The 27,305-nt window shown below is 51.8% G+C and overlaps 1 protein-coding gene across 5 annotated transcripts; it reads left to right on the top strand.

The window, feature by feature from the left end:
• Window positions 1-26,337, top strand: ARAP3 (ArfGAP with RhoGAP domain, ankyrin repeat and PH domain 3). Of its 5 annotated transcripts, none has more exons than XM_043913064.1 (33): window positions 1-135; window positions 1,788-2,337; window positions 2,449-2,510; window positions 2,602-2,713; window positions 6,155-6,355; window positions 6,492-6,561; window positions 6,830-6,950; window positions 7,042-7,226; window positions 7,319-7,425; window positions 7,667-7,866; window positions 7,959-8,044; window positions 8,201-8,383; window positions 8,525-8,660; window positions 9,298-9,414; window positions 9,862-10,009; window positions 10,114-10,216; window positions 12,236-12,455; window positions 13,201-13,264; window positions 13,508-13,671; window positions 18,297-18,509; window positions 18,768-18,873; window positions 20,023-20,170; window positions 20,487-20,555; window positions 21,187-21,261; window positions 21,360-21,474; window positions 23,232-23,360; window positions 23,456-23,589; window positions 23,826-23,908; window positions 24,005-24,040; window positions 24,146-24,209; window positions 24,308-24,445; window positions 24,631-24,669; window positions 25,162-26,337. In XM_043913064.1, exons 2-33 carry the CDS (start codon window positions 1,805-1,807, stop codon window positions 25,645-25,647), a joined length of 4,647 nt encoding a protein of 1,548 aa, XP_043768999.1. In that variant the 5' UTR covers window positions 1-135; window positions 1,788-1,804; the 3' UTR covers window positions 25,648-26,337. The 5 variants fall into 5 exon arrangements, with proteins under 5 accessions (XP_043768999.1, XP_043769002.1, XP_043768998.1 ...); XM_043913063.1 differs by lacking the exon at window positions 1-135 and adding an exon at window positions 433-572 and having other exon boundaries at window positions 1,820-2,337; XM_043913065.1 differs by lacking the exon at window positions 1-135 and adding an exon at window positions 439-572.
• Window positions 26,338-27,305: the final 968 nt, after the last annotated feature.

The raw sequence follows: 27,305 nt of genomic DNA, 5'->3' as shown, positions 1-27,305 counted from the left end.
AGGGAACCGACGAGCGGGACGGGGCGGGGCTCCGTCGGGGGAGGGCTGAGGGGAGGCGGGGCCGGAGCTGCGACCCGGAGCCTCGGACGGCGCGGCGGGTGGGTACCGGGGAGCGGACGGCGGCCGCGTAGTGAGGTGAGGACCCCGCGCCCCCCGGCTCCTGCCTCCCAGACTCCTCCCCATCACCTCGAGGGCCTCTGTGGGATCCCTGGCCCCACTCCGCGCCCGCGGCCCTCCCCTCTCCCCCTCCCCGCCGCGATCAGCCCCTCCCTCCGGGTGCCGGCCTCGGCCCCCTCCCTCCTTGCCCCCTCCCTCGTCGCCGCCGCAGTTGCCCTGCGCTGCCAAGCCCGCCCCCCCTTGCCCCCCCCCGCCCCCCCCCGCCGCACTCCTGCCCGGCTCACCTCCTAGTTCTCAGTCCCGTGCCCTCGAGTCGGGCCTGAGTCACCGGGAAACTGGACTCTGAGTCAGGACGGGAGGTGCAGCACCCGGGCCCTAGCTTGGGGAGGGGGCTCCGTCCGCCGCAGAGAGGCGGAGAGAGGCCAGAACTGATGCTGGGGCGAGAGGCAGTCCTGGTAAGAAGGACCCCGCAGGAGAGAAACTGGGAGAGAGAAGTACGAGCAGAGGCAGAGACAGAAACCTGAGTCAGAGTTGGCCAGAGACAGATAAAACTGAAGATCTAGTTGAAATGGAGACAGAGGCAAGGAGAGGCTTAATGACAGCAAAACAAGGAAGGGGACGGAGATGGATTTAGACGTAGAGATGGAGATGAATGGGGTGGGGACAGGGACAGGGTAGACAGAAAACTCATGGAGACAGGATCCAAGAGAGGTCTAGGTACTAACTAGATCAGGGTCCACCACATCAGGGTGGTGGAATGGGACAGAACCTCAGAGACCTGAGTCCAAAGGCATGGACAGGGTGAAGGAAGGCTTGGAGAAAGCAGAGGTACGGGGTTGTCATTTCACAGTGTGAGTTCCTGCAGGGTGGGTGTTCCAGTTTGCGCACACATATGGGAGAAGATGCTGCAGGTGGGTGCTGAGTGGAGACCCTGGTGTATCCCCGGTCCCTCATCTCTCTGGCCCAGTTAGTTCTCTGCCACATCCTCACTCCCCAAGTGGCCTCTGCCCAGATGTAGGTACTGCCTAGAGCTCTCTGGACAGCCTGACCAAGGCAGGCAGGATGTGGGGGCGGCCAGAGCTGGAGGGACAGGAAGGAAGTCTGAGCAGAGACAATAGGTGGAAGGGGAGGAGGAACTGGGAATGACCAGGATTAGGATGGCCGGAGCCTGCACTCAGCTCTGGAACCAGTGGGAGTGGGAGGTGCATCTCCCCTCTCCTCCTCCCCTCTCCTCTGTCACAGCTCTGTGCCACAGCAGCTTCATCGTGGGCCCCTCCTCCCCACCAGCCCCTGTCATCCCCACCCCTGCAGGGTTCTGGCATCTTGTCCCAGGCTTGCTGACTTGAGTGTATGCAGAGCTTTGACCCAGACACTGTGTGGGTGGGAGCTAAGGGGCCAACATTCTCACCAAGAAGCCAACTTGCCTGGAGCCTGGAGCAAGCCTCCTCCCCTCCCTGGCCTCAGTTTCCTCCTCTGCAAATGAAGGGGTGCTCCTACAATGGGGAGGCCCTTTCCAATGTTTGGGGTTGTCTGCCCCCAGATCACAGGCTTCTGGTCGTTTTTCTCTGGAGGAAGACAGGAGTCTGGTGGCCTCTGTCCAAGCCTCAGACGTTGGGACAGGGAGGGGGAATCTCAGCCTGAGCCCTCCCTTCACCCTACCCCTCCCCCAGCAATGGCCTGAGCCCCCATGGCTGCCCCTCAGGACCTGGACATCGCTGTGTGGCTGGCCTCGGTGCACCTGGAGCAGTATGCAGACGCGTTCCGGCAGCAGGGTCTGGCTACGGCGGGTGCGGCCCGTGGCCTGGGCCACGGGGAGCTGAGGCAGCTGGGCGTCAACGCCACGGGGCACCGGAAGCGCATCCTGCGCCTGCTGCAGGCAGGCACTGCCGAGGGCCCCCCGGATCCCCAGCCCGAAAGTGCCATGGAGCCTTCGCCCAGCCCAGCACCCCCAGCCCAGCCCACCAAGCCTGTGCCTAAGCCCAGGACAGTATTTGGTGGACTCAGTGGCTCTGCCACCACCCAGAGGCCTGGGTTGAGTCCAGCCGTCTGGAGACCAGAGGCATCCAAGAGCCCAGAGCCCAGCCTGAGTCCGAAGTCCCCTACTGTCCCTCCGAGGTCCTCCTCCGAGCAGCCGTCGGCCTCAAATACTGTGGAGATGATGCCCAATGCCATCTACTTTGGCTTGGACTTAAGAGGAGGGGCCCAGACAGCTCAGGACATGTGAGTGGGGTCGGCTCCCTGGGGATCCACCGCTGGGGGCAGGGAGGAGCAGGGCGGGAGGACTTGTCCTTCCTTCTCGCTCCCTGAATGACCGCTAGACCTCTCTCCTAGGGCCCCAGACGGCTCTCAGACAGCTGCCCCCACCCCTGCCCTCAGGCCCACAACGGGCACAGGTAGGTTGGCTATCATGGGTTGGGGGAAAGGTTGCCCTTCAGGACTCTCACCTGACCTCTTCCCTGTCTCCCCCGTTTCTCCACCTGGCAGTGCACATCATGGACCCTGGTTGCCTGTACTATGGTGTCCAGCCTGTGGGGGTCTCAGGGGCCCCTGACAGAAGAGAAGGCAGAGGTGTCTGTCAGGAAAGGGCTGAACACAGGTGAGTGGTCCATAGAGTGATGATGGCAGGAAGAGGAGCAGGTTGAGCTGGTGGCAGCTGTTTCCCATTGGTCATCAAATGTGTGTTGAGCATCCACTGTGTGCCAACTGGGTTATTGAGATTCAGGATGAATATGACAGACAGACCCAGTCTCCCATTAGGCAGCCTGTGACTCAGTGGAGACAGATAGGAAATAAAACAGGTAGACAAAGAAATGGATATATGACTTAAAATATGGAGAAGTGCCTTTCATTCTTTCATTTAACAATCTTTTTGAGCACCTATTGAATGTCAGATATTGTTGTAAATACTTGGGATAGATCAGAAATCCCTGCCTTTGTGGGAAATTAGTCAATTAACAATAGATGTAATAAATGAGTTATACCTATGTTGAAAGGTAATAGTGAAAGTGAAAGTGCTAGTTGCTCAGTTGTGTCCGACTCTTTGCGACCCCATGGACTGTAGCCCGCCAGGTTCCTCAGTCCATGGAATTCTCCAGGCAAGAATACTGGAGTGGGTTGCCATGCCCTCCTCCAGTAAAAGGTGGTAAGTGCCATGAAAAAAAATTGAACAGCGTAAGACGGCTGGAAGGGGTGAGGGAGGAAAGGACTGCAGTTTTTCACTAAGAGTTGCCAGAGTGTTAAGAAGATGATATTTGAGCTAAAACTTGAAAGAAGTGAGGGAGTTAGCCCTCTTCTAGGAGAAGAATGCTGCATGTGGGAAGAGTGGCCAGAATAGAGACTTTAAGAAGGCCGTGTAACCAGGGGATCCGGTAGCGATGACAAGGTCAGCAGGGCTGGGACAGAGAGGGCCAGGCTGGGAAGAGTTGGGGCAGACACTGTCAGAGAGGCAAAAGGAGCCATATTGGGACTTTCGCTTTTACTCTTAAGTGAAATGGGAAGCGAGCTATTGGAAGGGTTTTGACTTACTTTTTTTTTTTTTTTTTTGACTTACATTTAAAGAATCCCTCTGGTTGCTGTGTTGGCAGTGATCTGTAGGGGCCAAAGCAGAAGCAGAGAGACTAGTTTGGAGGTTCTTACCATGATCTAGGTGAGAAATCTCAGGCTACTGTTATGAGAGTGGAAAGGGTGAGGAGTGGTTGGTTTGGGTTATATTTTGAAGACGAACTGTCCTAGTAAATTGAAGTGTGACAGAAAAAGAGGCGGCAAGAAAGACTTCAGGGGTTTCCGTCTGAGCCTGCACTGTCCGGTGTGGTAGCCAGTAACCACGTGTGACTGCTGAACGCTTGAAATGTGGCTCGTCTGGTGTGAGCTGTGCTGAAACTATAAAACAACCAAATTTCGAAGACAGTTTGACAGCGCTCTTCTGAGCAACTGAAAGTTCATGGAGTTGCTGTGGTCTGAAATGGGGAAGACTGTGCATAATGCAGGAATAAGGCAGATTCGGAGTTCAGGTTTTGATGTGTTGAACTTGAGGTGTGTAATGTATGCCCAAGAAGAAGTGGCAAATAGGCCGTTGGATATACAAGTCTGGAGTTTGGGGGAGAGGTCTGAACAGGAGATCTAGGTTTGTGTGTTGTCAGCATTTAGATGGGTGTATGTAGCTGTAAGTGAGTGTAGGTAAAGCAGAGGACCAAGATAAGGTCCTGCATACTCCAGGATCGAGAGATTGGGAATAAGAGGAAGAATCAGCAAAAAAGGCTGAAAAGAAACACTTAGTGAAGTAGAAGGAAAATCAGGAGAAGCTGATGCCACAGGAGCTAACTGAAGAAAAGATATAAGGAGGAGGAAGAGGTCAGGTCAGATGAATCCAATGCTACTGAGAGGTTGGGTAAGATGAGCACTCAGAATTGACCTCTGGAATTGGTGATATGGAGGTTACTCGGGACCTTGACAAGTGCTGGGAGTGAAGGCTTGATCTGTGTGGGCTCAAGAGAGAACAAAGGAGAAGAACTGGAAATATGAAGACAACATTTTTGAGGAGTTTTTCTGCAAAGAAGAGCAGAGAGTTTGAGTGGTTATTGATAGTGGAAGTGGAGTCAAGAAAGGGGTTTTAATAGCATGGAATGCTGTGTATATTCGTAGGTGAATAGGGATGATCTGATAGAGAGGGAAAACTAGTGGATACAGGAGAGAGAAAAGGGACAAAGTCTGGAGTGATGTCCTTGTGTAGGTGAGAGGACTGGAACCAAGTGCCCAGAGGACAGATCAGCTTTAGACAGGGGTATTTATCATAGTACCAGGAGGAAAATGGTGTGTATGTAGAATGGGGCAGATGTGGCGCTGGGAGTCTGTGGGGATTATCCTCTGGTTGCTTCAGTTTCTCTATGAAGTAGGAAACAGGTAGGGTAGAGTGGAGGTTCTTAACCCAAGCTGCACTGCAGCCTGGGGTACTTTGAAAATGACAGACGCCTGGGCCTTGTTTCCAATAACTCAAATTTAAGTGTCTGGCATGGGGCTCACACAGGGCTTCCCCAGTAGCTCAGTGGTAAAGAATCCACCTGCCAATGCAGGAGACTCGGGTTCAATCCCTGGGTCAGGAAGATCCCCTGGAGTAGGAAATGACAATCCAGGCCAGTATTCTTGCCTGGAAAATCCCATGGACAGAGGAGACTGGTGGCTCTAGTCCATGAGGTCACAAGGAGCTGGGCGTGATTGAGCACGCATACATGCACTTGGGGTTCATATGCAGATATGTTTAAGTTTCCCAACTGATTTGTACAGCTGAGGTAAGGAACCACTGGAAAGTGACAGAATAATAGAGGACTTTCTGGGAAGGAATATCTGAAGGATGGAAAGAAGCAGCCTAGGGAAGTGTGTTCCAGGCAGAGGGAACGGCATGGCAAAGACTCTGAACTAGGGAAGAGAATGTGGCTGAACTGTAGTGAGCAAGGCGAAGGCGATGCAGGATGAGGTCGTCAGAGTTGCCCTGGGTCTCTCTGTACACAGTCTTGCATCCACTGGTAAGGAATTTTGATTTATCCTAAGTGTTGATGGGAAGTCATTGTAGAGGTTCCTGCAGGTGCCTGAAATGATCTTATTTGCATCCTTAGTGGGAGAATGACTGGTGGAAGGGCGAGAATGGAAGCAAGTGACTGGTTAGATGATTCCCTTCACCTCGGTGAGAGCTATTGGGAACTTGGTCCAGGGAGAGAAAGGCAAGAACTTTTTGGAGAAAGAACCAATTAGACGTATTGATGAGATAGGCAGCTGTGGCAGAAAGTCATGTGTGTAGTTATTCCTCAACTTTTCCACCATGTAATACTAATGGCAGAGGCAAAGGACTGACATTTTTGAAATGAAAAGTCCGAGTGTGCCCTGGGAAGAAGACCCATGCTTGTGTTTTGGGTTCTTGGCCTCCCTGTTCCCCTTTTTAAAAAGCAGATCTGGTACCTGCCGGGCATTCCACTAGGTGCTGTGGGTGGGGCTGTCCAGGGAACTGGCTCTAAAGTGTGTCCCCCTCTGTCTTGGCCCCCACAAGGCTCAGCAGGCCGGATCTGGAGGCACGTGAGGATGCTGGTTATGCCAGCCTTGAGCTGCCCGGGGACTCCACCCTCTCCCTGCCCACCCTGGACACAGAGACCAACGATGACCTCATTTCACCCTATGCCAGTTTCTCCTCCACGGCAGACCGCCCCACGCCCCTGCTCAGTGGCTGGCTAGACAAGCTCTCCCCTCAGGGGTGGGGCTGCTGGGAAGGGGAGCGGGGCACGGGAGGCTGGCTGGTGCTGGAGGTCGGGTCTCAAGTGCTCCCAGATCCTAGGACCCCTGGGGTGCAGCCTCCACCAGTTACTGATCTCAACCTCTCCCATCCCCAGAAACTACGTCTTTCAGAGGCGCTTTGTGCAGTTCAACGGGAGGAGTCTGATGTACTTTGGCAGTGATAAGGTAGGTCTGGGAGGTGCTTCATGGGGCCTGGGGAAAGGGAGAGGGAGAGCTGAGAGAGGCTCAGGATTGGAAGGCCAATGCCCCTGTGATGGGGAGGCAGGCACCACGTGACTGATGTCAGGGGTCAAAAGGAGCGCGGTTAGCAGCTGTACCCCACTGCTCGCGGAATGAGTGCTGAATCTCATTAAATGTTGGTGCTGGCCCCGGGGGTCAGCGCACATGGCTGGGTTCCTGTCCCCATGGGCCAATGGGCTGTCTGTCCCTCCAGGACCCCTTCCCCAAGGGCGTGATCCCTCTGACGGCCATTGAGATGACCCGCAGCAGCAAGGACAACAAGTTCCAGGTCATCACCGGCCAGAGGGTGTTCGTGTTCCGCACAGAGAGTGAGGGTGAGGGCCAGGGCCCCCTGGGTTCAGAGCAGGGCTGGGGAGGCCAGGAGAGCTCACAGCCCACTTTACCTGCTTGCCCGTCCCCCGCCAGCTCAGCGGGACATGTGGTGCTCCACGCTGCAGTCCTGCCTAAAGGAGCAACGCCTCCTGGGCCACCCCAGGCCCCCGCAGCCACCTCGACCCCTCCGCACGGGCATGCTGGAGCTGCGTGGGCATAAGGCCAAGGTGTTTGCTGCGTTGAGCCCCGGAGAGCTGGCCCTGTACAAGAGTGAGCAGGTGAGGAGGGCCGGGCCGGGGCCGAGGGGCCTGACCTAGCCCACTCGGACCTCACTGTGCCTGCCCACCACCCCCCGCCCTGACTCTGCCAGGCCTTCTCTCTGGGCATCGGGATCTGCTTCATTGAACTACAAGGCTGCAGTGTGCGGGAGACCAAGAGTCGCAGCTTTGACCTGCTCACACCACATCGCTGCTTCAGGTGGGGCCCAGACTGGCAGGAGGCAAGGCCGGGGGAGAGACATTGAGGGGGGGATACTGGGGTGCAGAGGCTCCAAGGCCTTCTCCTTAGGATGTCAGTGGGTGTGTCCCGACAGGAGTCCAGTGAACAGGGTCAAGGATGTCAGGAGGGGCTGGGCTGGCCCACATATGGAATGCCCCGGCTGGTGGGGCGGGTAGAGGGGTGGGTGTCCAGGCCCACGGACTGGCTGTCCACCCCTCAGCTTCACAGCCGAGTCTGGGGGGGCTCGGCAGAGCTGGGCGGCCGCTCTGCAGGAAGCAGTAACCGAGACCCTGTCTGACTACGAGGTGGCTGAGAAGATCTGGTCCAATCGGGCAAACCGGCAATGCGCGGACTGTGGCGCCTCCCGCCCAGACTGGGCCGCGGTCAACCTGGGAGTGGTCATCTGCAAGCAGTGCGCAGGTGAGGGCCGGGGCCTTTAGCTGAAATGGGGAGGGGCTTGGGGGCTTGGGGCAGGAGGGCTCAGGGTGCCCATGCCCTTCACACCCTAACAGGTCAGCACCGGGCCCTGGGTTCTGGGATCTCCAAGGTGCAGAGCCTGAAGCTGGACACAAGTGTGTGGAGTAATGAGATAGTGCAGGTGAGAAGTCTGCAGAGGGAAAAAGTGTGTCTCGGAGTGTGGGCTGGGGTGGAAGGAGCATGTGTGAAAAGGCCTTGGGTCCAGCCTGGGGACAGGATTGGAATGCCTGGGGATACAAGTTTCTGTCACTTGCCTCTGCCCTCTGTGACCCTGCAGTTGTTCATTGTCCTGGGAAACGATCGTGCCAACCGCTTCTGGGCAGGGTCACTCCCCCCTGGTGAGGGGCTGCACCCAGATACCCCCCCTGGCCCTCGGGGAGAGTTCATCTCTCGGAAGTACCGGCTCGGTCTCTTCCGGAAGCCCCACCCTCAGTATCCAGATCATAGCCAGCTTCTCCAGGTAGGAGGGAAGGCTGGGGCTAATGGGTCTCTGAGTTGACATGCCTAAGCTTGGAGTGGGGGCTGTTTTGGAGACAGGAGGACTGTCCCCAGGACTCCCAGGTTGTGTCCTGGGGTTGACAGAGGCCTTTTCTCCCTGTAGGCACTGTGCGCAGCTGTGGCAGGACCCAACTTGCTGAAGAACATGACTCAGCTCCTCTGTGTCGAGGCTTTTGAGGGAGAGGAGCCCTGGACCCCCTCAGCCCTCGATGGCAGCTTCCCTAGTCTCCTGCCCCCAGGTAATCCCCACAAGGCTTCCTCTCTCTCCCTGCAAGAATTCTCTGCCCTGACCTGTGCCTTGGTTCTTCTGGCGGGGGCCCCCAATTACCTCTCAGCTAGGCCATCACAATGGCCCAACTTGGGCAGTTTCCCAACCCTCCAAGTCCTCTAGGCCCTATTTCTTGATATTTGAAATGACCACTAATGACCACTGTCTGGAGTGGATCTGGATGCTTGAGGTGTTAGTGCTGGCCTATCCCTGTCAGGGTCAACCCATAGGTCAGGTCTCACCTGCCCAAGGGAAGTCTGATCATAGAAATGGTCACCTTACACAGGCTGGGCTCGAGTAGTCATGCCACAGGGGCCAAGACACTTACAGGAGGGCCCCTGCTCTGAGCCTTCCACCCAGAGCTTACTTGTTATTCGCTGGCTGGTGGGGACAGGCAGTGGGCAAGGGCTGGCTTAGAAGCCTCATCACTGCCTGCCACCTTCTTCTCTGATCTGGATGGTGAGGAGTCCAGCACCACTGGGCTGTACTAGGCCATGCTGCCGATGGAGTTGGGTCCCACTGTCTTCCTCGATTCAAGCACTTCTCCAAGGGGATCAGGCCGTTCCATTGCACTGGCCTGACATGACCACGTCTCCTTTCCCTTGCAGACCCCTCCCCTGGCGTGTACAATGAGGTGGTGGTGCCTGCCACTTATAGCAGCTTCCTGTACTGTGGTCCCATCAGCAACAAAGCTGGACCCCCACCTCCTCGCAGGGGCCGAGATGGTGAGAGGGGAGCCAAGGGACGGGAGGGGATGGGCAGAAGCCAGGACGGTTAGGAGTGTTCCCTAGAGGGACAAGGAGGAGAGGACTGGGATAGGACATGCCCTGAAGTGGACAAGGGTGCTGGGATCACAGGGACCATGGCAGGGGTGGGGAGGGGCAGCATTGGCTGATGGTTGAGAGGCTGTGCTTTGAAGTCACACCGCAGGGGGTCAAATCTCAGCTCTGCTGCTTTCTCCCCACGTGACTTGGGCAAGTACTTCAACTGTGAGCCTCAGTTTCCCCATCTGCAAAACAGGAGTGAATGTAAAACTCCCCTCATAGAGTTGTGACGACTACAGGAGATCGTACATAGGTAGAGGGCTTGGCACAGAATGATATCTGGCAAATGGGAATTCTGACAGTGGGGACAGAAGTCTGCTGCCTGTTGACCACCACTTTCCCTCTTAGCTCCCCCCCGACTGTGGTGTGTCCTGGGTGCGGCTCTGGAAATGTTTGTGTCGGAAAGCAGCCCTGAACCCCTCCACCTCATCCAGCCCCAGGATGTTGTATGTTTGGGTGTGAACCCCCCACCCACTGACCCAGGTGACCTCGACAGGTAACACCCACCCTGTTCCCTGAACTTCCCTTTTCCCCTCCTGATCCTGAGCCTGCCAGCCCCCTCACTCACCCCGTCCCTCCTCCCGGACCTCACCTCTCCAGGTTCCCCTTCTCCTTCGAGCTCATCCTCACCGGGGGGAGAATTCAGCATTTTGGCACAGATGGAGCTGACAGCCTGGAGGCCTGGACCAGTGCCCTGGGCAAGGTGACACAGCTGAGACCCCTCCCCTACAGCTCGCGGGTCCCCTGTACCCACCCTGCCCCCATCCTGTCCCCCGCTATTCCTGCGGCCACTCCCACCCCCGCCACTAACAGCTGAGGTTGACTGAGCACTTACTCTGTGCCACTGTGTTAAACGCTGCCCGCTCAATATCTCATTTAATTTTCACAACAACACTTAGAGGTAAGGATTATCAATATCTCACACCTAGAGAACTCAGAGGTTACGAAGCCACTCAGTCAAGGTCACAGAGCTAGAAGGCAGCAGCACACACAGGATGGAAGTCAGGCCTCTGTCTGCAAAGCTCACAGGCCAGACTGCACTGTGCTGGGCTCTTCCCACAGAGAGGCTGCCACCTGACTCCCACCCCCTCCCCCAGGCTCAGATCTCCAAGTCCACAGCAAAGCTGCCTTCATCTGACCCAGCTTCTCTAACCCCAGGCAAGCCACTCTCTCTCCATCCTGCACCCCGCCCCTGGCATTAAAAGTTCAGGCCCTGGAGTCAGATATCCTGGGATTTGAGTCCTCCGACTCCCACGTGTGAGCTCTTCCATATGGGTAGAGTAGGTGTCAAAGATCTACCCCTAGGGTTGAGGATTAAGGGACACGTGAGGCCCACACTGCCTGGCAAGCCTCAAGCCCTCTATCTGTGGGTGTTGAAGTAGTAATGGTGATGACAGTGATAATCGCTCCCATCCTTAAACAGCTTTCCCCCAAGCCCTGCTCCACCTTCAGCTCATCACCCTGGCATGCCACCTCCCTGTCCCACCACAACTTAGAAAGTTATGAGCTCTGGCACCCTGCAGCTCCTCCCTAACCCCTTCTGGCTGCCCTCCTCTGCCTTGCTTTTCTGAGCGACTCCCCTGCAGGTGGCCAGCGACTTGCCCTGGGTAAGGTTCAAGGGCTGTCCTCTGGCCTCACCAGGTCGCATCTGACACTACTCTGTAGGAAACGCTCCCCTGCTCTGGCTTCTGACCCCACTCAGAACTCCTCACACCAATAAGCTGTCTCCATATCCTCTAAGGGCTCTGACATGGTCCTCCAAGTCTCCTCTTATTATCTCTTGTTGTTTATTTGCTAAGTCGTGTTTGACTTTTTTGAGAACCCATGGACTGTAGCCTGCCAGGCTCCTCTGTCCATTTCCCAGGCAAGAATACTGGAGTGAGTTGCCATTTATTCCTCCAGGGGATTTTCCCTACCCAGGGATCAAACTCATGTCGCTTACACTGGCAGGTGGGTTCTTTACCACTGAGCCACCACTTTTCAAAAATCCTTTAAGGCAGTGCTACCCCAAGTTGGTCTGTTACCTGGTTCTGGCCGAGGAATTCTCTTATGGCCCATGACAGGTTAAGTATAGAGCTTGAGAGTCACTATTTAGAATCTTTCATAGCAATGTGACAGAATAATTTTATGTGTGGAGTCTAATTTTTAAAAATTGGAGGCTTATATTTTATATGTCATTCTTTTTTCATTTCACTTTTCTAGTAATTCATTTTGTTGTTTTTTAATCAAAGTGTTGGTTAGTGACAGATTGGTAAAAAAATTTTAAATTCCCTGTTCCTTCAGCACAAGTAGCTTGAGAAGCACTGCTTTGAATTACACCTCGAATAGTCCTTTCTCCTTTCTCCGTGAAGCCTCTGCCTGGCCCCCTGGGGGTGGGACTTCCCGGGGCCTCATGACTCTTCGGTCACAGCATGCACTACCCAGTCTGTCTTTCCCTACATCCCAATTAAGGGTATAACACTGCCTGCCGCACAGGGGTCTTCTCTGTGTTGGCTGGAGCAAATCGAATTGAACTGCATTTCTTTCTTGTTTTTCTCCATCCATCTCCTGTCTCCTGCACTGTCTTTCCTTTACTCTCTCCCCATCCCTTTCACGCCCCTCTTTCCTTGGCTGTCTCTCCATGTCCTCCTCTGCCTCCCCTTATCCCTCTCACTCTTACTTCTCTCCCCGCCCCCTGTCTCTTTCCCTATCCTCCTCTTTCCCATTGTCCTCCTCCTCACAGTGGTTCTCCCCACTGAGCTGTCACCAGCTGTTGGGCCCTGGGCTGCTGCGGCTGGGTCGCCTGTGGCTGCGGTCCCCCTCCCATGCCGCCCTGGCCCCTGGCCTCTGGATGTCTGGGTTCGGACTTCTTCGTGGAGACCATCTCTTCCTGTGCCCAGCGTCAGGCCCTGGCCCCCCAGCCCCTGAGGACATGGTGCATCTGCGCCGGCTACAAGAGATCAGTGAGCAGGGCTGGGGAGAGGGACGAAGGGTGGCTGTGGGGGTGGGGGTAGTGGACCTTCACGTATTTGGGGTCCCTATGGGAGATAGCAGGAATAGTGGATTCAGGCAGAAGCTCTACAGTCAAATTGCCCAGATTTAGACCCCCCCACATCTCCATCACTTGCTGGCTGTGTGACCTTAGACAAGTTACTTAACTTCTCTGTGGTTCAGTTGCCTCATCTTCACAATAGGTACAATAATAGGGTTGTAATGAGTTTCATATAAGGCAATGCATGTAAAACACTTATCACAGAACCTGGCAGGAGGCATCTTACAGGTATTCAATAAATGTTATATGTTATATATGTTATTGTTATTATCATTCTTTGGAGTCGCTTGCTGGTTGGGGACTGAGAGAAAGGGCTGGGAATTCTCATTTCCTCCTAAAAGAGAAACAGTGTAGGATAGTGTTTTAAAGATCTGGAGACAAGAAACTTGAGTTCAAGCTTAGCTTTGCCATAACAAGTTATCTGAGCCATGTCACTTAACCTCCCTGAGTTTAGGTGAAACGGGTGTCCCTCATTGCTGGTGGGTTCTTTACCGTCTGAACCCAAAATGGGGATAATAGTATGTAACTCATAAGGTTTAAGGCAGTATTGTTTGTAAACCTCCTAGCATGGAACCTACATACCTTAAATACTTAATGAATATTAATCACTATGATGAAGATGACACTGATGATAATGTTCCTGGTTCTCCTCCCAGGTGTGGTCTCAGCAGCTGACACCCCAGACAAGAAAGAGCATTTGGTTTTGGTGGAGACAGGAAGGTAAGTCTTGCCCCTGTCCTTGACTCTGGGCTGCCCTTCCTAGAGCACAGCTCACACCTTCCACCCAGGCCTGCTGGACCACTGCCCACTTCCTCAAAGTCACTTCCCTAGTCAGGGGCCCTGTCTGGGTTGGGTGTTGCTGCCCCCTGCTGGTGTCTCTGGGAAGTCTGATCCTTGTGCTCCTGGGCCTCAGCCTGAGGACTCCCCTGGAGCTGGCTCTGACTCAGATCTCTCGGGTCTCAGGACACTGTATCTGCAGGCAGAGGGCCGGCTAGACTTCTCAGCATGGAACGCGGCCATTGGGGGGGCAGCCAGCGGGGGAGGCACAGGGCTGCAGGAGCAGCAGATGAGCCGGGGTGACATCCCCATCATCGTGGATGCCTGCATCAGTTTTGTCACTCAGCATGGTGAGTGGGTACTGGCTGACACTGAGCTAGTGAGGGATGGGGAACATGGGCACTGCAGGTCAGACGGGATTGAGGAGGGAGATGTGTGCATGTGACTTGCCTTCAGAAACTTTGCCTCCAGAGACTGCAATCTGACAGTGACAAGCTGCTCTGCCTTTCTGAATCTCAGTTCCCTCATCTTTAAAGTGGGCCAGGACTTCCCTGCTGGTTAAATGGTTAGGAGTCAAGGCTCCCAATGCAGGGGGCACAGGTTCAACACCTGGTCAGAAAACAAAGATCCCGCATGCCACTAACATCCCACATGCTGCACAGTACAGCTGAAAACTTCAATAATAATAAAATAGATTTTAAAAAATAAAATGGGGCTATTGGACTTCCCTGGCAGTTCCAGTGGTTAAGACTCCACGTTTGCAATGCAGGGGGCACAGGTTCGATCCCTGGTCGAGGAAGATCCCACAAGCCGCATGGTGTGGCCAAAAAATAAAAAAAAAAAAATGGGGGTCCTCACAGTCTCATATTCCAGGATAGTGGTAATAGTGAGAGAGCACATGTGAAGCATTCAGGACTTATAGGTGGTTAAGTGAGAAATAGATTTAAGGGACTAGATCTGATAGACAGAGTGCCTGATGAACTATGGATGGAGGTTCGTGACATTGTATAGGAGACAGGGATCAAGACCATCCCCAAGAAAAAGAAATGCAAAAAAGCAAAATGACTGTCTGAGGAGGGCTTACAAATAGGTGTGAAAAGAAGAGAAGCGAAAAGCAAAGGAGAAAAGGAAAGATATACCCATTTGAATGCAGTTCCAAAGAATAGCAAGTAGAGATAAGAAAGTCTTCCTCAGTGATCAGTGCAAAGAAATAGAGGGAAAAAATAGAATTTTCATGCAAAGATGGGCTCAATAAAGGACAGAAATGGTATGGACCTAACAGAAGCAGAAGATATTAAGAAGAGGTGGCAAGAATACACAGAAGAACTGTACAAAAAAGATCTTCATGACCCAGATAATCACAATGGTGTGATCACTTACCTAGAGCCAGATATCCTGAAATGTGAAGTCAAGTGGGCCTTAGGAAGCATCACTATGAACAAAGCTAGTGAAGGTGATGGAATTCCAGTTGAGCTATTTCAAATCCTAAAAGATGATGCTGTGGAAGTGCTGCAATCAATATGCCAGCAAATTTGGAAAATTCAGCAGTGGCCACAGGACTGGAAAAGGTCAGTTTTCATTCCAATCCCAAAGAAAGGCAATGCCAAAGAATGTTCAAACTACCGCACAATTGTACTCATCTCACACACTAGTAAAGTAATGCTCAAAATTCTCCAAGTCAGGAGAATTCAACAAACGTAAACTGTGAACTTCCAGACGTTCAAGCTGGTTTTAGAAAAGGCAGAGGAACCAGAGATCAAATTGCCAACATCTGCTGGATCATTGAAAAAGCAAGAGAGTTCCAGAAAAACATCTATTTCTGCTTTACTGACTATGCCAAAGCCTTTGACTGTGTGGATCAAATAAACTGTGGAAAATTCTGAAAGAGATGGGAATACCAGACCATCTGACCTGCCTCTTGAGAAATCTGTATGCAGATCAGGAAGCAATAGTCAGAACTGGACATGGAACAACAGACTGGTTCCAAATAGGAAAAGGAGTACGTCAAGGCTGTATATTGTCACCCTGTGTATTTAACTTATATGCAGAGTACATCATGAGAAATGCTGGGCTGGATGAAGCACAAGCTGGAATCAAGATTGCTGGGAGAAATATCACTAACCTCAGATATGCAGGTGACACCACCCTTATGGCAGAAAGTGAAGAAGAACTAAAGAGCCTCTTGATGAAAGTGGAAGAGGAGAGTGAAAGAGCTGGCTTAAAGCTCAACATTCAGAAAACAAAGATTATGGCATCTGGTCCCATCATTTCATGGCAAATACATGGGGAAACAGTGGAAACAGTGAGAGACTTTATTCTTTGGGTCTCCCAAATCATTGCAGATGGTGACTGCAGCCATGGAATTAAAAGACGCTTACTCCTTGGAAGGCAAGTTATGACTAACCTAGACTGCATGTTAAAAAGCAGACATTACTTTGCCAACAAAGGTTCATCTAGTCAAAGCTATGGTTTTTCCAGTAGTCATGTATGGATGTGAGAGTTGGACTATAAAGAAAGCTGAGCGCCGAAGAATTGATGCTTTTGAATTGTGGTGTTGGAGAAGACGCTTGAGAGTCCCTTGGACTGCAAGGAGATCCAACCAGCCCGTCCTAAAGGAAATCAATCCTGAATATTCATTGGAAGGACTGATGCTGAAGCTGAAACTCCAATACTTTGGCAGCCTGATGTGAAGAACTGACTCATTGGAAAAGACCCTGATGCTGGGAAAGATTGAAGGTGGGAGGAGACGGGGATGACAGAGGATGAGATGGTTGGATGGCATTACCGACTCAATGGACATGAGTTTGAGTAAGCTCCGGGAGTTGGTGATGGACAGGGAGGCCTTGCATGCTGCAGTCCATGGGGTCGCAGAGTCAGACACGACTGAGCGACTGAACTGAACTAAACTGAAGTGTTCCATAGCCACTCTTATTGGGGCGTGGGCATGGAAGGAGGGGGGCCCTCAGATGTGACTGGAGATGCAGAGCTATGGAGAACAGAGACAGCGCAGCTATTAGGCAAGAGCCAAGCTGAGCAGCAAAATCCTTGAGGGTCTGAGTAAAATTATTCTGTGTGGGAGGGTTTTCCAGCCATAAAGGATGAACTATGCAAGGAGTTCCCTGAATTCTTTGTGAGTTTTTGGCCTCTGCTTTTTTCTCTTTACCAAGTAAGGATCGAATTGATTCTTTTTCCCCAGCAAACTCTCTTTAGAAGGTTGGACTCTTGAGAAGAAAATTCTCAGAAAACCAAGGAGGACAGTAAAGGGGGAAAAGGCACATCCATGTGCCTACAAATAGTTGTGCTTACTACACAGACAATGGATAGTCAGTGGTTAAAGACATCCTCCATGCCTTTGCAGTAGCCTCATGTATTGACTCCCCAAACTTACTAGACCCCATCCACTTCTCAGCCTCACACGTGTTCCTAGGAGGATTGAAGTCAGAGGCCCAGTGAAAAGCCCTGGAGAAAGTGTGGGTGTTCTTCCCTGCTGCTCCACAGATCTTGCACTGCCACTCTTCATTCAACACGTATTTATTGAGCTGCTCCCCTGTGCCAGCCACGGCAGGTGGGGCAGTGAACGAGGAAGGTTCTGTGAAGCTCAGAGACTAGTGGGAACGATGGGTAATAATTAAGAACACAAATACACTCAGTTCTCATGATTCATGGCAGTTATAAAGTCACTGAATCACTGGATCAATGAATGCTGAACTGTCGCCCCAGTGGAAATACAGGGTTAAGTTCCTGGGAAATTCTGGTCATATTTTCATCATGTAACTTTGTTTTATGTGTGCTTCTGTTTAAAGACACTTAGAATTTTTTTCAGTTTTCATCTTCTTTTCCTCTCTTTTTAAATTGAATTATAATTAATTCACAATGTTGTGTTAGTTTCAGGTGTATGACAAGGTAATTCAGTTATATGTGTGTGTGTGTATAAATATATAATACCTATATTCTTTTTCAGATTCTTTTCCATTATAGGTTATTATAAGATACTGAATGTAGGTCCGAGTTTTCATCTTTAAAATTTTTTTATTTTATTATTTTTTTTTTATTGAAGCATGGCTGATGTAAAATATTTGATAAATTATATGGGTACAACATACTGATTCACTATTTTTGAAGATTGTACTCCATTTATAGTTATTCTAAAATATTTGCCATTTTCCCTGTTATACAATATATCCTTACAGTTTATTTTATACCTAATAGTATACTCCTCCCCTATTCCCTCTTCATACTGGTCACCACTAGTTTGTTTTCTGTATCCATGAGTCTGCTTTAAAGACACTTTATTTACTATACAGCTGATTCGTTAACTTTGAACTAGCTGCCAGCAGTACTGTAACTTATGCCTGAACAAAGCTCATCTGACACACGTGTTTTCTCCACAAGGCCTTCTGGTACTTCGAACACTAGACAGCACTTCAGCCCTAAATTGGGAGCCATTTTAAACAGTGAAATTCCCCCCCAAAAGAAGTACAAGAATGCAAAAATATGTGGCTCTAAATATACCATTAGTATGACACTTGTTTACCGCTTGAGGCCTTAGCTGGGAAAATGTTCATCAGGCAACTGAAAATTTTCTCCATTTGCACATGTTCACAGGTGACTGCAGAGTGCCACAGGTATTGATTTGGGGGTTCCAAATACATTTTAGCAGGTAGATGAATTCATAAATTCAAAACCTGTGAAGAACCTGTCCTGAGTGTGATATGATTTCATAGAGTGCTATTTAAAGATCAAAGTGGTGAGGAGAGAAGGGAGCTGCAGTGTGATGGCATGGTTAGGGATGGGCCTTCTGAAGGCGAGGGCTGGAGTAGGGACCTGAGGAGCAAGACCAGAGAGGCTGATTTCTGTCTGACCCTCCTACCCCCAATAGCCACGTACAGGAAGGGGGGGTGGGTCACAGACAGGGCACTGGGTGAGTGATAGCCGGTCTTGGGCAGTGGTGAGCTGAGATGCTGGCTGTTCGCAGGGCTCCGGCTGGAGGGCATATACCGGAAAGGGGGTGCCCGTGCCCGCAGCCTGAAGCTGCTGGCTGAGTTCCGGCGGGATGCCCGGTCTGTGAAGCTCCGACCAGGGGAGCACTTTGTGGAAGATGTCACCGACACGCTCAAACGCTTCTTTCGAGAGCTTGATGATCCTGTGACCTCTGCACGGTTGCTGCCTCGCTGGAGGGAGGCTGCTGGTAGGTACTCCTAAGAGCCTCACTGGCAACTGAGACCCAATCAGCAACTCCACACTCCCCCAGAATCACTGAGGCTCCCTTGTGGGATCAGGCAGCTCCCGCCCCAACACTCCTGGCACAGTTGGCCGATCACCCAGGGACTCAGCCAGGGAAAGGTGGGAAGGGGCAGACACACATCCATCCTGGGTTTGTTTCTCTAAAAATCCCTCTGTTCTTCTTTCCCCGACCCTCTCCACCCCTTGCCCATCACGTCCCCAGAGCTGCCCCAGAAGAACCAGCGCCTGGAGAAATACAAAGAAGTGATTGGCTGCCTGCCACGGGTCAACCGCCGCACACTGGCCACCCTCATTGGGCATCTCTATCGGTCAGTACAGCCAGACCCCTGCAGGCTTCCCCCCGACCCTTCGTCACCTCTGTCCAATCCCTCACTTACATTCACATATCCATCCCATAGACAATTGTTCAGTGAAGGTGTAATAGCATAAAGGTTCACAGGATGGACTTTGGGGTCAGACATACCTAGGCCTCAATCTGACTCCACTATTCGAGCGCATGACTTTGGATAAATTATCTGTTTTCTTTGAGCCTTAGTTTCCTCATTTGTAACAGGAAGATGGTATAAGGTACAGAATCCACCTGATGGGCTTCCCTGATGGCTCAGTGGTAAAGAATCCTCCTGCCAATGCAGGAGACCAGGGTTCAATCCCTGGTCTGGGAATATTCCCTGTAGTAGGGCAGGGCAGCACACTCCAGTGTTCCTGCCTGGAAATCCCATGGACAGAGGAGCCTGGTGGGCTACAGTCCAGGGGGTCACAAAGAGTCGGACATGACTCAGCAACTAAATCATCACCACCACCATCCACCTCATAGGCTATATGAGATTTAAATGACGTGCTGGTTGTAAACTTCTTACTACAGCACCTGGCATATATGTGGTAAGCATTCAGAAATGGTGAACAATCAGCATTATTTTGTTTTATTTAATATTCTATGTCAGCAAAGGATTAGATGTTGGAGACACAAAGAGGAATAAGATGCAGGTCTACCTTTACCAGTCTATTGGGAGAGACAGATTTTTTTTAAATGATTCTAGGATGAGCCTCAGTTGTATGGTACTGATTACAGACTGGACAATTATGGCCTCTGGGCCAAATCCAGCTCATTGCTTATTTTTGTAAATAAAGTTTTGTACATAAAATGTAAAGTCATACCCATTCTTCTATATATATCCCATGGTTCCTTTCACATGATCAGAGCAGAATTGAGGGGTTGTGACTGATGGTACAGCATGAAACCCTAAAATATTTACTATCTATAAACTTACATAAAAAGTTTGCTGACCCCTATATATAAGCCTGGCTCTCCCCTAGACTGGGAGCTCCTTGAGGGCAGGGTTGTGTCTAACTCACTGCTATAGCCCAAGTGCTTAGCCCAGGCACATAGCAGGGACTCAATAATAAGTGTTTGCCGAATGAGTGCTGTACCTACCCGTGACCCACACACCCCTCCACAGGGTGCAGAAGTGTGCTTCTCTGAACCAGATGTGCACGCGAAACCTGGCACTGCTGTTCGCGCCCAGCGTGTTCCAGACAGACGGGCGGGGGGAGCACGAGGTTCGAGTGCTGCAGGAGCTCATCGATGGCTACATCTCTGTCTTCGATGTAAGCTTTCCCCACCCCTGACCTACGGCCCCTCTCCTTGGATGCTGGATCCTGCTCGTCCCAACAAACCCCTAACCTCGCCCTCTAAAGGCCCCCTGCGCCAGAACTCCGTCCCAGATCCCTGGGCCCCGTCTCCTGTAACCGCACTCCTAACATCCTTGCCCCTTAGCTCTCAGCTCTTCTGGCCTCTCCCCCTCTCCTCCAGGGGCTCTGGTCTTGCACATATCTCCGGGCTTACCCCCTTTCCCGGCAGCCTCCCGCTAACGCACACACACACAGACACAGATACACACACACCGTTTTGGCTTTTCCACAGATCGACCCTGATCAGGTAGCCCAGATTGACTTGGAGGTCAGTCTCATCACCACCTGGAAGGATGTGCAGGTAACTTGTCCTGACCCTAGACTCCTGAGTGGGCCAGGAGGGGACATCGAGATAGGAAGGTGACCTTCAGTTTCTGGGCCACAGGAAACCCAAGGAGAGGAGCACCTTGGGGAGGGGTGGTTGGTTTAGGATTTGCTCCATTTATTCTACCCTGAGGGTTCTTCATTACAAAAGGGTGGCAGGAACACTTCAGTTTCAGGTGTAGAGATCCAAAGAAGGGTTAGCTAAGCTAGACAAAGAGGTCAGAAGAATAATAAATGCTGTAGCTAACATCTGGGGACAAATTATATTCCAAGCACCTGTAATCTCACTTTAGTGCCACACAATTCTAGGAGGTCGGTGGTCCCCTTTTTTCAAAGGAACTGAGGTTTGAAGGGTCACTTATTCAAGGCTGTACTGTAGCGAGCGGCAGAGTTGGAACCCAGACTCCAGCCTGTCTTCTCAAGCGCTACCGAACACAGTGCCACCATGCCTGGAGTTTCTTCTCTTTAAAGGGCCTGAGGGATGTTTGGGATGAGGGTTCAGAGGAGGCCTCTTTGGGGGAAGCACTCATGAGACAACCTAAGGGGTTCTCTGACCTTGATTCTTTGTACTGTCTGTGTCCTCCTCATTTCTTTACTCTTCCCCTCAGCTGTCCCAGGCTGGAGACCTCATCATGGAGGTCTTCATAGAGCAGCAGCTCCCAGACAACTGTGTCACCCTGAAGGTGAGTCCTGAGGAGACAGAAGGGGAGATGAGAGGGTGGCGGGGAGCAGGGGCAGCGGCCTGACCCGCATGGGTCCTCTGCTTGTGCCCTGACCCTAGGTGTCCCCAACACTGACTGCTGAGGAGCTGACCAACCAAGTATTGGAGATTCGGGGGACAGCAGCTGGGACGGACTTGTGGGTGACATTTGAGATTCGAGAGCACGGGGAGCTTGGTGCGTATGCCAGCGCATGTGCAAGTGCGTTTGGGGTGAAAGTCACCAAGACTTCTGGGTTACCAGATGTGCAGCTGTCCTCTCGGTCTTTCTTTTTTTTTTTCTTTTTGTATTTATTTATTTGTTTGGCTGTGCCATGTCTTAGTTGCATCAAGTGGGATTTTTAGCTGTGGCATGCGGGATCTATTCCCTGACCAGGGATCGAACCCGGACCCCCTGCATCGGAAGTGTGGAGTCTCAGCCACTGGACCACCAGAGAAGTCCCTACTCACCCTTTCTCAATACTCTCTGTTCTTTTGTCTTTCGTGGGCCCCAAAGACCCTTGGTTTTTCACCTCAAAGGAGGCGTCTCTTTCTACTTTGCCCAGGCTTCAAATGCTGGAGGGACTTGGGGCTCAATCCTCGACCCTCTTCCTTTCTCTGTGTGTTTCCTCGGGTGAGCTCATCCATTTTTGCGGCTCTAAATGCCACTAATAAGCTGGCCCCAAATGTTTATGTGTGGTCCAGACCCCTCCTCTGAGCTCCAGACTCACATAGCCAGCTGCCCGTTTGACACCTCCACTTGTACATCTTCTAGCATCTCATATTTTAAATGCCTAAGACCAGGACTTCCTGGCAGTCCAGTGGTTAAGACTCCACACTTCCACTAGAGGGATGGAGGTTTGATCTCTGGTTGGGGAACCAGTGGTCCCACATGCCACATGTACAACCAAAAAAAAAGTGAATTAAAAATTCTAAGACCAAACTCAATTCCCAACCCCCTCCCCGACACAAAGCCCAAACCATTTCCTAGTTTTCCTGACTCAGTCATTGAATCAGCATTCACCAGTTATCAAGGCCAGAGACTTGGGAGTCCTCTGGGACTCCTTCTGTTCCTTAATCTTCATACCTACCAGCTAACTAGTCCTCTTGAGTCTAAATGTATCTTTCTAAATATACCACTTCTCCATCTCCATTGCTACCACTTTAGTTGAAGTCACCATGATCTTTCTGCAACCCAACACTAACCACGAAAACGTAGAGCTCCATAAAGGGCCCAGCTGGCCAGTGTCCCTTCTTGCCTTCCAACAATCCATTTTCTACACAGCAGTCAATGAGCATGTTCAAGCATAAATCACATCATGCCATTCCCGTGGTTAAAACCTTCCAATGGCTTCCCATTGCACTTAAAATAAAATTCAAACCCTTTATTCTAGCCCACAAGACTGAATATGTGGCACTCACTTATTTTTCAGATTTCATCTCAAATGACGTGTTTTCCTTGCTTCAGCCACGCTGGCTGTTAAGTTCCTCAAGCACATCTTTCCTAACTCAGGGCCTTTGGTGCTGCATTTCATCGTCCCTGGAGTCTTCTTCCCCGATCTCTGCATGGCTTGTTCTTCCCAATCCTCCAGGCTCTGTGTCTCATCTTCAAATGCTTCCTCTGAAAGGCTTTGCCTGGTCACCCTATCTCAGTAGCTGCCCCGTTTCTCTCTCTCAGGTTTTTATTGTTTCCTTCAGAATAATGGTTTGTCTTTACCTCGTTTACTTATCTGTTACTCTCTGCTGCCTTGCCAGGCTGTGGGCTTTGTGAAGGCAGGCCGGGTGTTTTAAGCTCCCTACTATATCCCCAGGGCAGCCCTGTGCCTGGCACAGTCAGTGCTAAATTACATCTGTGGCTGGCTGGACAAATCAATGAGTGACTGTTGGGCGAGGAGGAGGGAGTGCTAGGCTGTGGATAGATATCTGGTTGACACCTACCCTCACTTTGCCCCCTAGAGCGGCCACTGCACCCCAAGGAAAGGGTCCTTGAGCAGGCCCTCCAATGGTGCCAGCTCCCAGAGCCCTGCTCAGCCTCCCTGCTCCTGAGAAAAGTTTCTCTGGCCCATGCTGGCTGCCTCTTCACAGGTGAGCCTCCTTCTTCAGCCCAGCACCAGCCCCCCCCGCCTCTGGCCTCTCCCAGGGACCCTCCACCTAGCCCTGCCCTGCCCCTCTGTGCCCAGGTATCCGGCGTGAGAGCCCACGAGTGGGGCTGCTGCGGTGTCGGGAGGAGCCACCCCGCTTGCTGGGAAACCGCTTCCAGGAGAGGTTCTTTCTGCTGCGTGGCCGCTGCCTGCTGCTGCTCAAGGAGAAGAAGGTGGGCCCTGGGCGAGTGTGGAGGGAGGCTGGATGGCTATGTGTGAGGAGCCCTGGCTGCTCGATCCTGTCACTCCCCAGCCCATTTTTCCATCAGTCTCATTGCTTGCCTGGCCTTTTGACCTCTGTGACCCTTTGACTTCACACAACTCCAGTGCTTCCATGGTTTCTTGACCTCCTTAACCATGATCCTTCTCTCTCACCTTTCAACCTCACTGCCGGCTTTCATGTTGTCAGAGCTCTAAACCGGAACGAGAGTGGCCTTTGGAAGATGCCAAGGTCTACCTGGGAATCCGCAAAAAGTTCAAGCCTCCCACCCCGTGAGTTTTTTCCCCCAGTCCACCCTTCTAGAGCCTTCATGCCACCAACCCTCTGGCCTTTCTGACCACCCATCACTGGTCTCCTTTGCTTCTCAGGTGGGGCTTCACATTGATCCTGGAGAAGATGCACCTGTGAGTACCTCCCAGCTAGACTCCCTGTCCTCCGGCCTTTCCTATCCTCCACCCCTCTAGTTGTGACCCCTTCCCTCCTGGTGATCCCACTCTGGTCACCCCCAGCTACCTGTCCTGCACAGACGAGGACGAGATGTGGGACTGGACCACCAGCATCCTCAAAGCCCAGGTAAGGGGAAGGAGGGAGCTGAGAGCCAGGTCTGTGGGCCCAGCTCTACCCTCAGCACCTCCCATGCCCACCGGTGCCTCCCCTTGCCCTCTCTCCAGCACGATGACCAGCAGCCAGTGGTCTTACGACGCCATTCCTCCTCTGACCTCGCCCGTCAGAAGTTTGGCACCATGCCTTTGCTGCCCATCCGTGGGGATGACAGTGGGGCCACTCTCCTGTCTGCCAATCAGACCCTGGTGAGGTTCCCCTAGCCTGCCCAACGCCTCGGGGTCCCTGCCCATGTCCTGGCCACACTGCAGGAGGAAATGGCATGTCTGCCAGCCTGGTGCCCCCTCTGCCTTCTCTGTGCAGTTCCTGCTGCCAGGCCTCACTGTGTCTCTGTGTCTTTCCCTCCTTGCCTCCCCACCCTACCTGTGCCCAGCGGCGACTTCACAACCGGAGGACCCTGTCCATGTTCTTTGTGAGTACTGTGCCTGCTCCAGTCCTGTGCCTGCCAGCCCTGTGCTCTGTGCTGCTGGAGCCCATGTGCTCTCTATTTGTCTGATGCAGGCCATCCGTGAGTGTGTGTGCGGATGGACAGAATGTTGCGACCTGAAGGAATGAGGAAAACAAGGGATGGTAGGAGGCAGTGAAGAAAGGGGGAAGTGGTCACAGGATTTGAGAAGTAGAAGGAAGTGGTTAAGTGAATGCATTTTGGAGTCAGACAGACCTGGGTTCAAGCTCCAGCTCCACCATTTACTTACTGTGTGGTCCTGGGCAACTTACTTAACTCCTCCATACCTCAGCTCACTCACCTGAAGTGTATCCATCATACAGGGCTGTTTTTGACATCATACATGCAAAAGTATTTTTGCAGCATCTGGTCAAGAGGAAGAGCTCAATAAATATTAGTGATTAATAATCTGGGAACTCTAACTCTGTGCCTGCCTCTGGTTACCCCATTCTCATCCAGCCAATGAAGTCATCCCAGGGGTCTGTGGAGGAGCAGGAAGATCTGGAGGAGCCTGTGTATGAGGAGCCGGTGTATGAGGAAGTTGGTGCCTTCCCTGAGTTGACCGAGGATATCTCCACCTCCTTCTCTACCCCACGGGAGCGGACAGCCAAGCTGGAGACCCCCCTCCCCAGCCAGAGGTCCTTTGATCAATATCTTCTGTCCAAAGCAGGCCCCCAGGGCTGGGAGGAGAGGCCGCCTGAGCCCCCTCCGGGCCCCCCTTCCAAGAGCAGCACCCAGACACATGGGTCCCTGGAGGAGCAGCTACTCCAGGAGCTGAGCAGCCTCATCCTGAGGAAGGGAGAGACCACCGCAGGCCTGGGCAGCCCTTCTCAACCCTCCAGCCCCCAGCCCCCGAGCCCCAATGGCCTTCCGACACAGACACCTGGCTTCCCCACCCAAACTCCCTGCACTTCAAGTCTACCCCCCAGCCAGCCCCTCACATGACTCTGGGACAGCGGTCTGAGGGGTAGGTAATCAAAGACCCAAGCTCTCCCCGTGGCAGACACTGCCGGGGCACGTCTGCCCTGGCTAGAAAGACTCTACAGAGTCCAGTCTGGTGCTGTGGAAGGAGCACAGGGCCAAGAGCTCCCGAGACAGCATCCGGCTCAGAAAAGAGGCAGGTCATGGCGCCGCTCTCAGCCTCCACTGACTCACCTGTACCATGAAGTAACTGAAATAAGCAGAACAATGAATGTCAAACTGTTTCTCAGAACTGTAAGCCCCACATAGTTTCCCTCAAGAAGGGTAATTCCTGCTTTATGTATTTGATATGTAGGGGTTCTGTGAGAGATTTGGGGTTTGAAAAGAATTGTTTTATGCATTAACAGTAAAAAGATTTGGAAGGCAAACTTTTTTTTTTTTTGGCCACACCACTCGGTATGCGGGATCTTAGTTCCCCGACCAGGGATCAAACTGGCATACCCCTGCAGTGGAAGCATGAAGTCTTAACCACTGGACTGCTAGGGAAGTCCCTGGAAGGCACAAATTTGAATGATCTCCAAGTTTATCCTACCCCACCTTCAACATTCAGAAACTACAGTGAAGCCCTAGAGTGGGAGGTTGATTAGGGTTGGGAGCTGGGGCAAAGAGAAGCCCAAAAGGATAGGTCACTGTTAATAAACCTTGAAACAAAAAGGCTGCCATTCATTCATTCATTATTCAACATGTATATGCTGAACACCTAATTGGTGCCAGGTCTTGGGGATATAGTGTGAACAAAAGAGATGGGGTCCTTGCTTTAATGGAACTTCCACTGTAGAGGGAAAACAGAAAATGCACACACAGAATCAGCACTGTGAAAGAACTAAACCAAAGTGATGTGCTTGAGGAGGTGGCACTGGGCTGGGTGGAAGGGTTTCTGTGAAGAGCTGAAATGTAGGAATAAGAAGCCAGGCATGTGGAATGCTGGGAGAAGGATCACTCCAGAAGGAATGGAAAGGCAGTAGGTATGAAGGCTCTGCAATGGGAAGGGACTTGGCATATTGGGGGAAGAGCAAGGAGACTGGAGTGACAGCACAGTATGGGCTGAAGGGGAAAGATGGGCAGGGACCTGATCATGCACAGTCTTGTAGGCCATGATTTTATTCTGAAGCAATCAAAGAGTCTTAGGGAAGAGAGGGATGAGATTTTCTTTCCTTTTTAAAAAAAGATTGATCACTCAGGCTGTTTTCTGAACAATGGGTTGTTGGGGGGAAGACTGAAAGCAGAGACCAGATACCAGACCATAGGGGAGACTGATAATAGGGGCTTGGACCAGGCTGTTGGTTCTGGAAATTGAGAGAAGTTGATCAGTGGGAGATAGAACATTTAAGACTTGCTGATGGATGGAAATATCAATAACCTCAGATATGCAGATGACACCACCCTTATGGCAGAAAATAAAGAAGATCTAAAGAACTTCTTGTTGAAAGTGAAAGAGGAGAGTGAAAAAGTTGGCTTAAAACTCAACATTCAGAAAACTAAGATCATGGCATCTGATCCTGTCACTTCATGGCAAATAGATGGGGAAACAATGGCAACAGTGAGAGACTTTATTTTGGGAGGCTCCAAAATCACTGCAGATGGTGACTACAGCCATGAAATTAAAAGACACTCGCTCCTTG

The sequence above is a fragment of the Cervus elaphus genome, chromosome 9 (assembly GCF_910594005.1).
Source record: "Cervus elaphus chromosome 9, mCerEla1.1, whole genome shotgun sequence".
Lineage (NCBI taxonomy): Eukaryota > Metazoa > Chordata > Mammalia > Artiodactyla > Cervidae > Cervus > Cervus elaphus.
Note: the sequence above shows the minus strand (reverse complement) of the source record. Positions and strands in the feature narration are given on the sequence as shown.

What these genes read in the sequence shown, in the direction of transcription:
- ARAP3 (XM_043913063.1), top strand. Translation starts at nt 549, where the DNA reads ATGCTGGGGCGAGAGGCAGTCCTG. An exon ending in TGGGGCGAGAGGCAGTCCTG is followed by an intron (nt 573 to 1,819) that starts GTAAGAAGGACC and finishes GCTGCCCCTCAG; the next exon opens with GACCTGGACATCGCTGTGTG. An exon ending in ACAACTGTGTCACCCTGAAG is followed by an intron (nt 21,262 to 21,359) that starts GTGAGTCCTGAG and finishes CCCTGACCCTAG; the next exon opens with GTGTCCCCAACACTGACTGC.